The sequence below is a fragment of the Ischnura elegans genome, chromosome 3 (genome assembly GCF_921293095.1).
Source record: "Ischnura elegans chromosome 3, ioIscEleg1.1, whole genome shotgun sequence".
In the NCBI taxonomy this organism is placed as follows: Eukaryota; Metazoa; Arthropoda; class Insecta; order Odonata; family Coenagrionidae; genus Ischnura; species Ischnura elegans.
The window spans coordinates 12682521-12698418 of record NC_060248.1 but is presented as its reverse complement, the minus strand read 5'-3'; the positions used below and the strand labels follow the sequence as shown (position 1 = coordinate 12698418).

At 36.3% G+C, this 15898-nt stretch overlaps 2 protein-coding genes across 2 annotated transcripts; one reads left to right on the top strand and one right to left on the bottom strand.

Annotated features, from left to right (window-relative positions):
* Positions 1-6672: 6672 nt before the first annotated feature.
* LOC124155441 lies at positions 6673-9948 on the bottom strand. The gene is made up of 2 exons (XM_046529260.1): positions 9656-9948; positions 6673-6897 (listed from the first exon to the last, which is right to left on the bottom strand). Exons 1-2 carry the CDS (start codon positions 9878-9880, stop codon positions 6808-6810), a joined length of 315 nt encoding a protein of 104 aa, XP_046385216.1. The 5' UTR covers positions 9881-9948; the 3' UTR covers positions 6673-6807.
* Positions 9949-10219: 271 nt separating this feature from the next.
* On the top strand, positions 10220-13472 carry LOC124155440. Its single transcript, XM_046529258.1, has 2 exons — positions 10220-10511; positions 13270-13472. The coding sequence occupies exons 1-2, from the start codon at positions 10287-10289 to the stop codon at positions 13357-13359; spliced, it is 315 nt and encodes a 104-aa protein (XP_046385214.1). The 5' UTR covers positions 10220-10286; the 3' UTR covers positions 13360-13472.
* The last annotated feature ends 2426 nt before the right edge of the window (positions 13473-15898 follow it).

The window sequence follows — 15898 nt, the reverse complement described above, 5'->3', positions numbered from 1 at the left end:
CAGTTTGACATAGGAATAAACTTATTGCGAAGATGACCAAGAAACGAAAGGAAATATCCGAGGGTGGATCGATAAGTAACGCACAATGTTTTAACAGAAAGTTTAATCAGTTAGGCAATATAAATATCATAGCATTGAAGATACTTATTTTACCTATTTTTCAACATAAGAACCAAGTCCCTCGACACATTTCTCCCATCGTGACCCCTCAATCAGTAGTCAAGGGCCATAGTCACTACCATAGACTAACATGGTCCCCATCAATTGTTGATCACTGAATCCTACTCAAATGAATGGCATCACTCTGAAAATTTCTCCTTTCTCAAAATCAAACGCTGCAATATATTTTGTTACTGCTCGATTCCTCTTCATGCATGAATATGAGTGCCAATATCACGGTATTTTTGGCTCACTTTCTGAGGGGGCTATTTTTTCAAAAATATTTACGGCTTGTATATTCTATTTGATCTTTGCATGATCTCTCACAAAATGTTATATGGTATTTGGTGTCAGAACCTTCGAGGGAAAATTTTGTTGTACATTTTCACGTACATTTTTTTGCACATTGAACATTTGATGTTTAGTTTAACTAGTCATTATTTTATAATGTAACTTCACTGGAATCCGGAGCACAGTGTATCCTATTAACACAATTACTGGTGGAGTTAAAAAGTGATTATAAAAATTTATTTCAGGGTCATATATTACTGAAGAATATATTGGATTGACTATGGTTTTGAACTTCAATTTCTGGCAATTTCCTTTGTTTTTTTATATTTCCTGTGTGTTTTAATTTCTACTGCTCGTATAACCAGAGTGTAGAGTGTATATATCCATTTTTAATTCGTTAAGTTTACGTATTCCGTTTGACCATTCTCTGGCTTCCATTGTGTTTTTCCGCTGTGCGTTGAATTTCATCCTGAATTTGCACTGGAGTGGAAACGCGGCCCAAGGGATGTGTCCGTTCGGCTGGTAAAAAAAGGGTTGTAATTTCATTTTCCATGCGCTTCTGGGTGTATATCAATTTGTTGATTTTTTATCATCACCGATTCCTTGTATTTTATTTGATATCTCAACCCATGTGCTAAAAATTCCAACATCTGTTTTTATAGCTTCACTTACCTATGTCGTATCGCGATGGATATAATTTCAAATAGGTAAAGGTAAAGATAGGAGAAGTGATTTTAATTATTTCAGCTTCCAATTCTAATTAACTTGAATTATAATAAAATTATAATCAATTTTTGATGAGTTTTACTCGGTGACTTCACAATAGTTTTCTACTGTTTAGGAATCTCGGATATATATCCAGGTCAATTGTGTTTACCTAGCCTAGCTTACTTACCATGGCCTAGTTGGATTAAAAAGAGAAAAAAGTAAATTTTACAGCACGGAGGAATTTTAATCTATGACCTTAATCAGAGATTATTAATCAGAGATTGTAAAAATTGACTCGAAAATATTTTGGAATCCGTTAATTATAGCGGTCATTAATCCACCCGTGGTGCAATTGAAAGCGCAATCTCCGATTACGAGAGTTTTCCGGGTATTTTAGCCAAGATTGGCGCATATCCAAATCCTTAATGAGACCACAAGAGGGGACCGCCAGGCTCGTGCTGTAACGACTTCACTCCGTATTCAACTTATGCATATATACATATATATGAATGTACTGTATATCCGAAGGAAAGCCATTCTGGCACGTGGTCTTCCAATTTCGTTGCGTGTTTGTTTTCGAGATTGCGCATGGACGGAATCGCTCTCAATTTTTCCTCGTGAAAACAGCGAAGACCTTAAATGCTCCGCGCGATTTTTCAGTGGCGAGAAATTTTCAAGCCAAGTAAATTCACATAATCACATAATACAATTTCTGAGGTAAAATGATTCTCAAAGGCCACCTGTATTTTTCAACTGGTATAAATTCTTTTGAACTTGCACCCTAAAAAAAATAATAAGCCAGAGCGTATCTCCCAATCCATCCTTCCGATGAAAATTCATGCTTATAAGACACTCCTATTCCATGGTTTTCATGAGGAGGAAAATTTCGTTGCTGAGGAAAAATAATGATTTAAATATGTTTTTTCCAAAACTATGTTATTTTGAAAGGGTAAAAACTCATAATGTTGTTATTAAAATTGAAAAAAATATTGCTGAAACAGGGAATTACTTTTGACATTGAATGGCAATGCAAAATATATTAAAATTTTTGTACCATTGCATTAACATTTTTATACATCTGTGGCACAATATCCGCCACACACGCAATAGAGAAAATCGGGAATGTTCCAAGAACTTCCAGCGCGGCGATTGCATTCGTCGTTACTGTATAAACAAGCGAGCTTGGCCAACAATGATTCAGTCAGTTGAGTCTGTACTTCGAAGTGAGAATAAACTCTTCACAGCAGTAAAGACACAAGTGTGTTATTTAGCTTACAAAAGTATTATTTAGCGTAGTAAATCAGTGTGCCACAACACGCAATAGAGAAAATCGGGAATGTTCCAAGAACTTCCAGCGCGGCGCTCGCATTCGCCGTTACTGTATAAACAAGCGAGCTTGGCCAACAATGATTCAGCCAGTTGAGTCTGTACTTCAAAGTGAAAATAAACTCTTCACAGCAGTAAAGACACAAGTGTGTTATTTAGCGTACAAAAGTATTATTCAGCGTAGTAAATCGCTGAAAATCTTATTCGCCTACTGACACTGTACGTATAAAAGAATTGTAGGCAGGAAAAAAAATTAAATGTAAATTCACCTTTTGAAGGTAAAAATTCATTTTAAATATAATTGTTATAGCCTACATGCGGCTGTATATCGATAAGGTATTGCGGCAGAGAAAATGGTGCAGTTATATTTTAAATTTTTTATCCGTGTACCATTCTTTCCTGCGTACTGCGAGATTAGACGATAACCACGTTTGGAAATAATAAAATTATAATTTACTACGTCAGGTGCTATAAATCTCTTAACTTTGGTGGTGAAGAAAAGCAGCTTATTCGTGAGATACGGAGAAGACAGAAGGCAATACTAAGCAGGGAAGCGATATTGAAAACAGTTTTGGAGGGCAGAATGTTGGATAAACTATTGAGAGGAAAGAAGAGCAGAAGTATACCATATATCAATGTCGGCGTCGGTGGCGGCGGGGTAAAGCCTGCCAAACCGAAGGTCGCGGGTTCGAGTCCCGCCTGGGTAGGTTGCCCCTATCCAGGGCATGGTTGTGTGTGATAGTTATTGTTTTATGTTATACCCTCCGATGTAAAAGGCCTTGTGAGCTGTTTTCGGGGCGATGGAAATAAATAAATAAATTACAATTAGCCTCGGTAAAATTGCCGCACATATCCGCCGTGCGCGACTTCAGCGCAGGTTTGAGTCTCTCAACCGCATGTGGCTAAACGAAAGTCCTTTCTGCCTCGCGTAGCTACCTTGGATGAACCGCAGGGGCCAACTATGGGTAAACCGAGCGATTGCCATTAGGTAACCAGGTATCTGGGTACCATAGTGGTCCGAACAATCGCGCGGGAAACCAAAGGTCCATGTCAGGGGTCCATGTCTAAAGGTCGGCAAAGCGGTTGATTGCGCCACATTTTTTGCACCGACTCCCATGTACTATCCCCGAATCGAAGGTGTGACCTGACGATTGGAAAGCAGCACCTATTATGTGCATTTTATATCGAAAACAGTGTTTTCTTCATGATCGTGTTCGGTTGACCTTCATTCCTATTTCAACCTCGTACAACTTTTCATGCTCTCCTACGCCTTATTTCACGCCTCTCCGAGAAAAGAGAATGATGATTCTCACTTTTGCGTCTTTTCTTTCTCGTCAGGGTTTCCCTGTGGCTATTTTTTCAAGGGTCTCTTTTCTATCAATCATCAACAACCTCTCTGTCTCTCCGCTCCATTTCCGTATTTCGCTCTCCTTCAGTTTATTTCCAGCAGTATCATTTTCCGACCAATAACCTGCTGCTCGTTTCGTCAGAAGGAAGAAGCGGAGATGAATGTGATGGTATTTGATAGAAAAAAGGCTCAGGATCTACATCTACATAATAACCTGCAAGCCACCTCTAGGATAAATGGTAGGGAGTCACCCATCACCAGCATGAAGCTTAAAATAGGATCCCCACATGCGCACCGCGCGGTCATAAAAATATTACTCATAATAACAATAAATACGCGCACATTCATGACAAAACTTGCCAATTGGTAGTACTTCCTATAGTAAATCCATGCAAGGTTTGAGTAATGGAAAATAAAAACATGGGATGAGTCATCCCTGCGAATCATGCCATTAATTTATTAATGGAGACACCGCTGCTACCCTTTATAGTTTGAGGGAAGAATGCCATTTTAAATCCCTCCATTTGGCAGTCATTCACTTTTTTTCTTTCCTTTGGAGTTCTTCACTTTCTTCTCGAGATCACGTAAGTAGTGTAGATATGCCGATTCCACCCAGTTATCACTCTCCAGATCTCTTCTCACGCTCCACATGCATCCGGTCCCAGCGCTTCGAGTTTATCAACTCAAGACTCGAGCGTGGGAATGACTCTGACGTGATCCGTGGGAGCGTAACCAGTTCAAGTCAGTTATGCTTGTCCCCCTCTGAGGATATAAAAACGCGACTCGATCGGAGCAGACTCATTCTCTTCCTTCAAGCAGTCAGCATAGACATCTTCACCTAAAGAAGTCAGTAAAATTAGGAGGACTGCCCTTAGAGCCAGCACAGCAATCTTCACTTAAAGAAGACGGTAAAAAATTCGAGAACCTTCCTCAGGACCAGCATAGCTATCGTCGATATAAGAAGTCGTCAGAAATCAGGAGGACCAACTCAGACAGTGATTTGGTGAGTGTCAGCCTGATTCCATATTATTTTGGTTATATTTATAATAAGTCCACAGAAATGAAAGGTCATTAAATCCGATAATACTGATCAGAGAGCCTAAAAAATCCTTACGAGTGACTTTCACACAACTAGCATTCATCCGTAATATTTTTCTCGTAAAAACCCTTTTCAGGGTATTTAAGGGTATTTTGGGTACGGAAAAATCCTGGTCCTAGTGCTCTCATTTTCGCCCAAAAATTCGGGGGCATAAATATAGAAACAATTCCGTTGAAAAAATTTTGACAAAGCAAGTAGTTTAGATTTGGTGGGCTAATTTATGAGTGATGGTATTAGGAGAATATAGGTTAGCAGCAGGTAGCTTTGCAAGAAAATCTTTAATAACTCCGTTATTTGAAGGAATTTGGGTATAGTTTAAAGGAAAGAGTTACTTTGTTTTTCAATGCACATAAGATGCAGCAATCAAATTCTCTATGACCCTTAAGGGTTCTCATTCAGGGTAATCAAGTACCCTTATTTTCCGTATTAGGGTTTTAAGAGTTATTAGAAAACTTGTTCATCTTTCAACTCTATACACGAAGCACCGATTGATTTTTCATAGTTACCCCCCAAAGTGTCCAAAAATCGGTTTCAAGTTAAGAGAGGACTTGGAAAATTTCTCTCGTCTTGGGGAAAATATAAATCTTTTAATATCTTTCTTATTTGAAGTGATACATGCAAACAGTAAACGTTGTAGGTGATAAGAATTAACTACCCTTCAAATATAACAATCAAATTCTCTACGACCCTTAAGGGTTCCGATTCAGGGTACTCAAGTACCCTTATTTTCCATGTTAGGGTTTTAAGAGTTATTAGAAAACTTGGTCATCTTGCAACTCTATACACGAAACACCGCTTGATTTTTTCATAATTACCCCCCAAAGTGTCCAAAAATCGGTTTCAAGTTAAGAGAGGACTTAGAAAATTTCTCTCTTCTTGGGGACAATATAAATCTGTTAATATCTTTCTTATTTGAAGTGATAAATGCAAAGTGTAAACGGTGTAGGTGATAATATTTAACTACCCTTCGAATATAAAACTCAAAATTTCTCAGACCCTCATGTGGTCAGGGTCAGGGGTGTCTTGCTCCCTTATTAAAGGAGCTAACCTTTCGATGTTTCTGACAAATATTGTTGCTCCTGCAACGTTATACATGAATTAATAATTTGTTTTTTCAAATTCGCTCCGAAAGCCCTTCAAAAATTAACATAAAAATTATATTTGGACTTAAAAATTTCTCGTCCGGTGAAGCATATTTAACCTTTCATATCTTCTTTAGTTAAAGTCATAAAAATATGATACAAATAGAAATTTAGGTTAATTTTAATTACCTTTATAAATTATTATCTAAACTTTATGAAACCCTGTATGATTCAGGGTCAGGATACTTAGGTACCTCTAATTAGATTGTTACACTATTGATATTTATTACAGGAAACAAGCTAAATTGATAGCTAAATACAATCCTATAACTGAAAAAATGTTTTAATTCCCGTGCAGAAATATGCATTGACTTGCTTTTGCATGATTCGATTAATTTTGATTCCACCGTCTAAACGAGCTAGTTGTTCCCGGTATACCTAAGGTCACCCCCATCATTCTAATACAACTTCTAATATATTTAAGGGTTATTGTTCTGCGTAAATAAATTTACAAATAAATAAATACATTTTTCATTCCACTTGTTATTTTTTTATAATATATATTAATAATATATTTAAGGGTTATTGTTCTGCGTAAATAAATTTAGAAATAAATAAATACATTTTTCATTCCATTTGTTATTTTTTATTAATTTACGTACATAAAACTTTTCATCCCCGTTCAAATTTTAAATACATACTCTTCCTTCAATTATCATGCTCACCCGGGGATAGTATATTTTCTCCCCCCATCATAATTAATTAGGGTCAACAAACTCTCTCCGTATCAGGTACTAATCCTTTCCATCCGATACTTCACCCTCTCCTTCAACTCTTACTTCTTGAGGAAGTGGAACTCCTCCAGTACATCTTGGAATCTTCTCCTTAACAAATGGATAGACAAAATATCAGATATTTGATAAATTAGATACATTATCATATATTTCATAACGAAAAAGAAAAGAAACTCTTTCAAATGAGCAGGAGGAGCTTGCAGTGTTGGTGAGGGTATGAGGTGGTGGACGTGTAAGAGGTACCGGTCGTGGTAGTGGAGGGGACTTCCAAAACAAAAGGAAGAGAATAAATTAACATCATATTGAACAATGAGATTTAAGAACTCCGACTCATTCTTCCATTATCTGTATTATTTTTTATTGAAGAAGCAGATCTCATTAATTATTTCATTGATTATTATAGCAATAAATTATAGTGATCTTCCTCTCAGCCCATAAAATTCCGTATATTTCACTCATAATCAACTTAAAGTTTAATCTCAACGTTTACAACACTCATAAATAACACTTTTCACCCATTTCCGCGAAAAACCGCATGGAAACGGTAGAGTACATTTCTTCTTTATTTTAGGTATTCTAGTAGACATTTTTTCCATTTCCTTTCCTTTCTTGGTTCTGCAACTTTTTCTAGTGAGATTTAGGGGTAGGGGGTATCACAGGGGTCATGACTCCGTAACAATCTATGCAGTTATGCCTTTAATTGTTGAAATACAAGTGTCCTCCACATTAGATGAGTAATCCTTTTTTTAATTAGACGAACCATTACTTCACAATATTGCGTCAAACTCGGGTGCTTATACTTATGACGTGGGAAGTCAATGAAGATGATAAATATGCGTTGAAAAGTCGGAAAAAGATATTAAAAAATTGACCCAACCTCAAAATAAACCAGAAGCATCTCTAATAACTAGAGATACGTGTAAATAGCACTTTCATTTTAATTTTATAGCACTTACAATTATAGTTTATAGCATTATGCAGCCTTTTTTTTCTTTTTTCACTGTACATTATCAGTAGATGACGACAAAGTGCGGTGAAACACGGTTATTTGAAAAAATGCGGAACAGTTTTAATAATGTGTTGAAAAAAATTAATTAAGGAATAAGATATATACTAAACTATCTCACCCTCGGTGAACTTCGTACCACCTGATAATCAATGAACGGTTTCAAAACGCCATTTATAAATCAAGAACGGTTGTACTGATTTTAATAATTTTTTAATTATTATAGAAATATTAGTAAAAAATGTGCACTCAAGAAAACTGCAAGAATAAGTATTACAATGGCTTGTTAGAAAGAGATTTTTATTTATTCTATATACGTTGGGAGACTTAACTTGCCCGTTCTTGGGACAAGCTTACATAACGCTAGACCGATGCTTGATTGACGTAACAATCTCGTGAATAGGCCCTAAGGAAGAGCATTAATATATTATAGCTTATGGCGCGCTATAGTTTTAACTCGGTTAGGTAAAGTGCACCGCGTAAATCTACCCCCATGTGTAAACGTACCTCAGTCTACCTTACACATTCGGGTCTATTCCATTGAGCCAAGCACCTTCTGATATACAAGGCAAAAAACAAAATGTCATCATCGTATAGATCGCTAACGATCTTTGGTAGCGTTTTTAATAACCGTAGTCAAGGTCACAGCCTGAAAAAAACATTCTCAGGAAGAAAGTAAAGAAATGCTTCTACATTCCAATTGTCGAACTCGCCGATTTTTGCGCCTTTTAGACGGAAGCGTGCGAAAATGGGCTGGCGGGGGCGGTGGAATAGCTTGTCCTCGATGGTCTAGTTTAAGTCTCAGTCAATTAGCAGTAAGAGTCGGCAGAGCATTTCAGCAGAGCTCGTGACTAAATTTACGAATTTTAACATCGAAAAGACAAATTTTGCTGATTAAACATCATAAAAGTCCAGTCATCGCGCCTATGTCGCATTTATTCACGTGCAACTTGAGTAGCATTCATGTGTGGTTAAGTGTACGCTGTGATATTTGACAAATATTAATAACTGACATATATTTCATATTAATAATTTTTATATTAAAATAAAAAGTATATTTCGTACAGTAATTGTAATATGTTGCTTTTCCTCCCAAATTTTAGAAGACAGTTTGCCCATCAGACACTTGTGACCCCTCCAGAAAAAAATTCTGGATCCGCCCTTGTGAACTAGTACTACTCCAACAATGTCACCAACTCATGAAAAATGAGCAGCAAATTTTTTATTCTCTTGAATCATAGTTACGAGAGAATAGCTGGATGAGGAGGCTATTTTTCGTATTCTAACATATATTTCTCTTCAGACTACCAATTTATTTTCATAAATGGCAATTTGGGGTCTTAGTGAATGTCCACATTGATAGGCTTGTAAATGATATCTACTTATTGTCAACTATAAGAGAAAACTTTATTGCCCAAGCACCCACTGTTTATTTTTCTTGTTTCCAATATAGAAATATGATAGTTTAAATCATATAGATAAAGCTAGCAGAGCCTTATTTCAATTATGTGAGGTTCGTGAATAAATTTCCAACAGTTCCACGCCATAATAGTAAAAGAAAATCAAATCTATCATATTTGAAAAGATCCAAAATATAATGTGTGATATAAGTGAAAGTGCTAAAAAATTCTAAACTAATAAATATTTCCTGTTCAGTGCAATATGTCCATGAGGTTCTATCTGCCTATTTTAATATATAGTGACTGGCTGGACCCCCAGGGCAAAGTACTGGTTAGGCCTGTTCTCCCCAAATACCTCAAGATGGGTCTTTTTCTAACAGCCACCACAACACCACACCATATTTTTCCTAGAATAACAAAGCCTGAGCGTGAAATAACTCACCATTCGCATCTTTAGGTTTTTCATTTTTAGCTCCATGAGATGCATTTCCTTTTGCTGAGCTATCTTCTGCTCGAGTTGCTGTCTCTTAAGTGTCAGGATCTGATTCTGTAGCTCTGCATTCTTCTTTTCAATCCGTAGGACATCCACCTGTAACTTGTTGTGATGAAGATTAGCCTCCGCACTGTATCGCTCCAACGCAGCTTTTTCCAGAGTCAAGGTTTCCATCCTAGACCTGTACTCGTTGTAGTTCTTAAGGTCCGTAATATAGGCTGCTAACTGTGGATCAAGATTTGTTGCTGGTCAGTAAGGGCATTGGCTTGCTGACAACGCCTTCTCTCTTTCCGAAGCCAATGACTCAGCATATGGACGGAAATGGGTGTTTCTCTCTCTGGCACCTGCAGAATTGTATTAGGATTGTTCACCATTTTAATGAACTTCATGCATGAAATGAAATTCTGCAGGTGCCAGAGAGAGAAACACCCATTTCCGTCCATATGCTGAGTCATTGGCTTCGGAAAGAGAGAAGGCGTTGTCAGCAAGCCAATGCCCTTACTGACCAGCAACAAATCTTGATCCACAGTTAGCAGCCTATATTACGGACCTTAAGAACTACAACGAGTACAGGTCTAGGATGGAAACCTTGACTCTGGAAAAAGCTGCGTTGGAGCGATACAGTGCGGAGGCTAATCTTCATCACAACAAGTTACAGGTGGATGTCCTACGGATTGAAAAGAAGAATGCAGAGCTACAGAATCAGATCCTGACACTTAAGAGACAGCAACTCGAGCAGAAGATAGCTCAGCAAAAGGAAATGCATCTCATGGAGCTAAAAATGAAAAACCTAAAGATGCGAATGGTGAGTTATTTCACGCTCAGGCTTTGTTATTCTAGGAAAAATATGGTGTGGTGTTGTGGTGGCTGTTAGAAAAAGACCCATCTTGAGGTATTTGGGGAGAACAGGCCTAACCAGTACTTTGCCCTGGGGGTCCAGCCAGTCACTATATATTAAAATAGGCAGATAGAACCTCATGGACATATTGCACTGAACAGGAAATATTTATTAGTTTAGAATTTTTTAGCACTTTCACTTATATCACACATTATATTTTGGATCTTTTCAAATATGATAGATTTGATTTTCTTTTACTATTATGGCGTGGAACTGTTGGAAATTTATTCACGAACCTCACATAATTGAAATAAGGCTCTGCTAGCTTTATCTATATGATTTAAACTATCATATTTCTATATTGGAAACAAGAAAAATAAACAGTGGGTGCTTGGGCAATAAAGTTTTCTCTTATAGTTGACAATAAGTAGATATCATTTACAAGCCTATCAATGTGGACATTCACTAAGACCCCAAATTGCCATTTATGAAAATAAATTGGTAGTCTGAAGAGAAATATATGTTAGAATACGAAAAATAGCCTCCTCATCCAGCTATTCTCTCGTAACTATGATTCAAGAGAATAAAAAATTTGCTGCTCATTTTTCATGAGTTGGTGACATTGTTGGAGTAGTACTAGTTCACAAGGGCGGATCCAGAATTTTTTTCTGGAGGGGTCACAAGTGTCTGATGGGCAAACTGTCTTCTAAAATTTGGGAGGAAAAGCAACATATTACAATTACTGTACGAAATATACTTTTTATTTTAATATAAAAATTATTAATATGAAATATATGTCAGTTATTAATATTTGTCAAATATCACAGCGTACACTTAACCACACATGAATGCTACTCAAGTTGCACGTGAATAAATGCGACATAGGCGCGATGACTGGACTTTTATGATGTTTAATCAGCAAAATTTGTCTTTTCGATGTTAAAATTCGTAAATTTAGTCACGAGCTCTGCTGAAATGCTCTGCCGACTCTTACTGCTAATTGACTGAGACTTAAACTAGACCATCGAGGACAAGCTATTCCACCGCCCCCGCCAGCCCATTTTCGCACGCTTCCGTCTAAAAGGCGCAAAAATCGGCGAGTTCGACAATTGGAATGTAGAAGCATTTCTTTACTTTCTTCCTGAGAATGTTTTTTTCAGGCTGTGACCTTGACTACGGTTATTAAAAACGCTACCAAAGATCGTTAGCGATCTATACGATGATGACATTTTGTTTTTTGCCTTGTATATCAGAAGGTGCTTGGCTCAATGGAATAGACCCGAATGTGTAAGGTAGACTGAGGTACGTTTACACATGGGGGTAGATTTACGCGGTGCACTTTACCTAACCGAGTTAAAACTATAGCGCGCCATAAGCTATAATATATTAATGCTCTTCCTTAGGGCCTATTCACGAGATTGTTACGTCAATCAAGCATCGGTCTAGCGTTATGTAAGCTTGTCCCAAGAACGGGCAAGTTAAGTCTCCCAACGTATATAGAATAAATAAAAATCTCTTTCTAACAAGCCATTGTAATACTTATTCTTGCAGTTTTCTTGAGTGCACATTTTTTACTAATATTTCTATAATAATTAAAAAATTATTAAAATCAGTACAACCGTTCTTGATTTATAAATGGCGTTTTGAAACCGTTCATTGATTATCAGGTGGTACGAAGTTCACCGAGGGTGAGATAGTTTAGTATATATCTTATTCCTTAATTAATTTTTTTCAACACATTATTAAAACTGTTCCGCATTTTTTCAAATAACCGTGTTTCACCGCACTTTGTCGTCATCTACTGATAATGTACAGTGAAAAAAGAAAAAAAAGGCTGCATAATGCTATAAACTATAATTGTAAGTGCTATAAAATTAAAATGAAAGTGCTATTTACACGTATCTCTAGTTATTAGAGATGCTTCTGGTTTATTTTGAGGTTGGGTCAATTTTTTAATATCTTTTTCCGACTTTTCAACGCATATTTATCATCTTCATTGACTTCCCACGTCATAAGTATAAGCACCCGAGTTTGACGCAATATTGTGAAGTAATGGTTCGTCTAATTAAAAAAAGTAATACTCATCTAATGTGGAGGACACTTGTATTTCAACAATTAAAGGCATAACTGCATAGATTGTTACGGAGTCATGACCCCTGTGATACCCCCTACCCCTAAATCTCACTAGAAAAAGTTGCAGAACCAAGAAAGGAAAGGAAATGGAAAAAATGTCTACTAGAATACCTAAAATAAAGAAGAAATGTACTCTACCGTTTCCATGCGGTTTTTCGCGGAAATGGGTGAAAAGTGTTATTTATGAGTGTTGTAAACGTTGAGATTAAACTTTAAGTTGATTATGAGTGAAATATACGGAATTTTATGGGCTGAGAGGAAGATCACTATAATTTATTGCTATAATAATCAATGAAATAATTAATGAGATCTGCTTCTTCAATAAAAAATAATACAGATAATGGAAGAATGAGTCGGAGTTCTTAAATCTCATTGTTCAATATGATGTTAATTTATTCTCTTCCTTTTGTTTTGGAAGTCCCCTCCACTACCACGACCGGTACCTCTTACACGTCCACCACCTCATACCCTCACCAACACTGCAAGCTCCTCCTGCTCATTTGAAAGAGTTTCTTTTCTTTTTCGTTATGAAATATATGATAATGTATCTAATTTATCAAATATCTGATATTTTGTCTATCCATTTGTTAAGGAGAAGATTCCAAGATGTACTGGAGGAGTTCCACTTCCTCAAGAAGTAAGAGTTGAAGGAGAGGGTGAAGTATCGGATGGAAAGGATTAGTACCTGATACGGAGAGAGTTTGTTGACCCTAATTAATTATGATGGGGGGAGAAAATATACTATCCCCGGGTGAGCATGATAATTGAAGGAAGAGTATGTATTTAAAATTTGAACGGGGATGAAAAGTTTTATGTACGTAAATTAATAAAAAATAACAAATGGAATGAAAAATGTATTTATTTATTTCTAAATTTATTTACGCAGAACAATAACCCTTAAATATATTATTAATATATATTATAAAAAAATAACAAGTGGAATGAAAAATGTATTTATTTATTTGTAAATTTATTTACGCAGAACAATAACCCTTAAATATATTAGAAGTTGTATTAGAATGATGGGGGTGACCTTAGGTATACCGGGAACAACTAGCTCGTTTAGACGGTGGAATCAAAATTAATCGAATCATGCAAAAGCAAGTCAATGCATATTTCTGCACGGGAATTAAAACATTTTTTCAGTTATAGGATTGTATTTAGCTATCAATTTAGCTTGTTTCCTGTAATAAATATCAATAGTGTAACAATCTAATTAGAGGTACCTAAGTATCCTGACCCTGAATCATACAGGGTTTCATAAAGTTTAGATAATAATTTATAAAGGTAATTAAAATTAACCTAAATTTCTATTTGTATCATATTTTTATGACTTTAACTAAAGAAGATATGAAAGGTTAAATATGCTTCACCGGACGAGAAATTTTTAAGTCCAAATATAATTTTTATGTTAATTTTTGAAGGGCTTTCGGAGCGAATTTGAAAAAACAAATTATTAATTCATGTATAACGTTGCAGGAGCAACAATATTTGTCAGAAACATCGAAAGGTTAGCTCCTTTAATAAGGGAGCAAGACACCCCTGACCCTGACCACATGAGGGTCTGAGAAATTTTGAGTTTTATATTCGAAGGGTAGTTAAATATTATCACCTACACCGTTTACACTTTGCATTTATCACTTCAAATAAGAAAGATATTAACAGATTTATATTGTCCCCAAGAAGAGAGAAATTTTCTAAGTCCTCTCTTAACTTGAAACCGATTTTTGGACACTTTGGGGGGTAATTATGAAAAAATCAAGCGGTGCTTCGTGTATAGAGTTGCAAGATGAACAAGTTTTCTAATAACTCTTAAAACCCTAACATGGAAAATAAGGGTACTTGAGTACCCTGAATCGGAACCCTTAAGGGTCGTAGAGAATTTGATTGTTATATTTGAAGGGTAGTTAATTCTTATCACCTACACCGTTTACACTTTGCATTTATCACTTCAAATAAGAAAGATATTAACAGATTTATATTGTCCCCAAGAAGAGAGAAATTTTCCAAGTCCTCTCTTAACTTGAAACCGATTTTTGGACACTTTGGGGGGTAACTATGAAAAATCAATCGGTGCTTCGTGTATAGAGTTGAAAGATGAACAAGTTTTCTAATAACTCTTAAAACCCTAATACGGAAAATAAGGGTACTTGATTACCCTGAATGAGAACCCTTAAGGGTCATAGAGAATTTGATTGCTGCATCTTATGTGCATTGAAAAACAAAGTAACTCTTTCCTTTAAACTATACCCAAATTCCTTCAAATAACGGAGTTATTAAAGATTTTCTTGCAAAGCTACCTGCTGCTAACCTATATTCTCCTAATACCATCACTCATAAATTAGCCCACCAAATCTAAACTACTTGCTTTGTCAAAATTTTTTCAACGGAATTGTTTCTATATTTATGCCCCCGAATTTTTGGGCGAAAATGAGAGCACTAGGACCAGGATTTTTCCGTACCCAAAATACCCTTAAATACCCTGAAAAGGGTTTTTACGAGAAAAATATTACGGATGAATGCTAGTTGTGTGAAAGTCACTCGTAAGGATTTTTTAGGCTCTCTGATCAGTATTATCGGATTTAATGACCTTTCATTTCTGTGGACTTATTATAAATATAACCAAAATAATATGGAATCAGGCTGACACTCACCAAATCACTGTCTGAGTTGGTCCTCCTGATTTCTGACGACTTCTTATATCGACGATAGCTATGCTGGTCCTGAGGAAGGTTCTCGAATTTTTTACCGTCTTCTTTAAGTGAAGATTGCTGTGCTGGCTCTAAGGGCAGTCCTCCTAATTTTACTGACTTCTTTAGGTGAAGATGTCTATGCTGACTGCTTGAAGGAAGAGAATGAGTCTGCTCCGATCGAGTCGCGTTTTTATATCCTCAGAGGGGGACAAGCATAACTGACTTGAACTGGTTACGCTCCCACGGATCACGTCAGAGTCATTCCCACGCTCGAGTCTTGAGTTGATAAACTCGAAGCGCTGGGACCGGATGCATGTGGAGCGTGAGAAGAGATCTGGAGAGTGATAACTGGGTGGAATCGGCATATCTACACTACTCACGTATACCATATTACGACGGTTGACGAAGTATATTTTTCACGTCATCTGATAAAAAAATCTTCTAAAAATGCAAATATTTGCAGGATTAATATATGTATTAATATATATTCGCAATAATAATACATCTCACTATCAGGTTTCAAATAAT

Coding starts and splice junctions, on each gene's coding strand:
- LOC124155440 (XM_046529258.1), top strand. CDS start 10,287: ATGGAAACCTTGACTCTGGAAAAAGCTGCGTTGGAGCGATACAGTGCG. Junction 10,512..13,269: donor AAAACCTAAAGATGCGAATG/GTGAGTTATTTC, acceptor CCATTTGTTAAG/GAGAAGATTCCAAGATGTAC.
- LOC124155441 (XM_046529260.1), bottom strand. CDS start 9,880: ATGGAAACCTTGACTCTGGAAAAAGCTGCGTTGGAGCGATACAGTGCG. Junction 6,898..9,655: donor AAAACCTAAAGATGCGAATG/GTGAGTTATTTC, acceptor CCATTTGTTAAG/GAGAAGATTCCAAGATGTAC.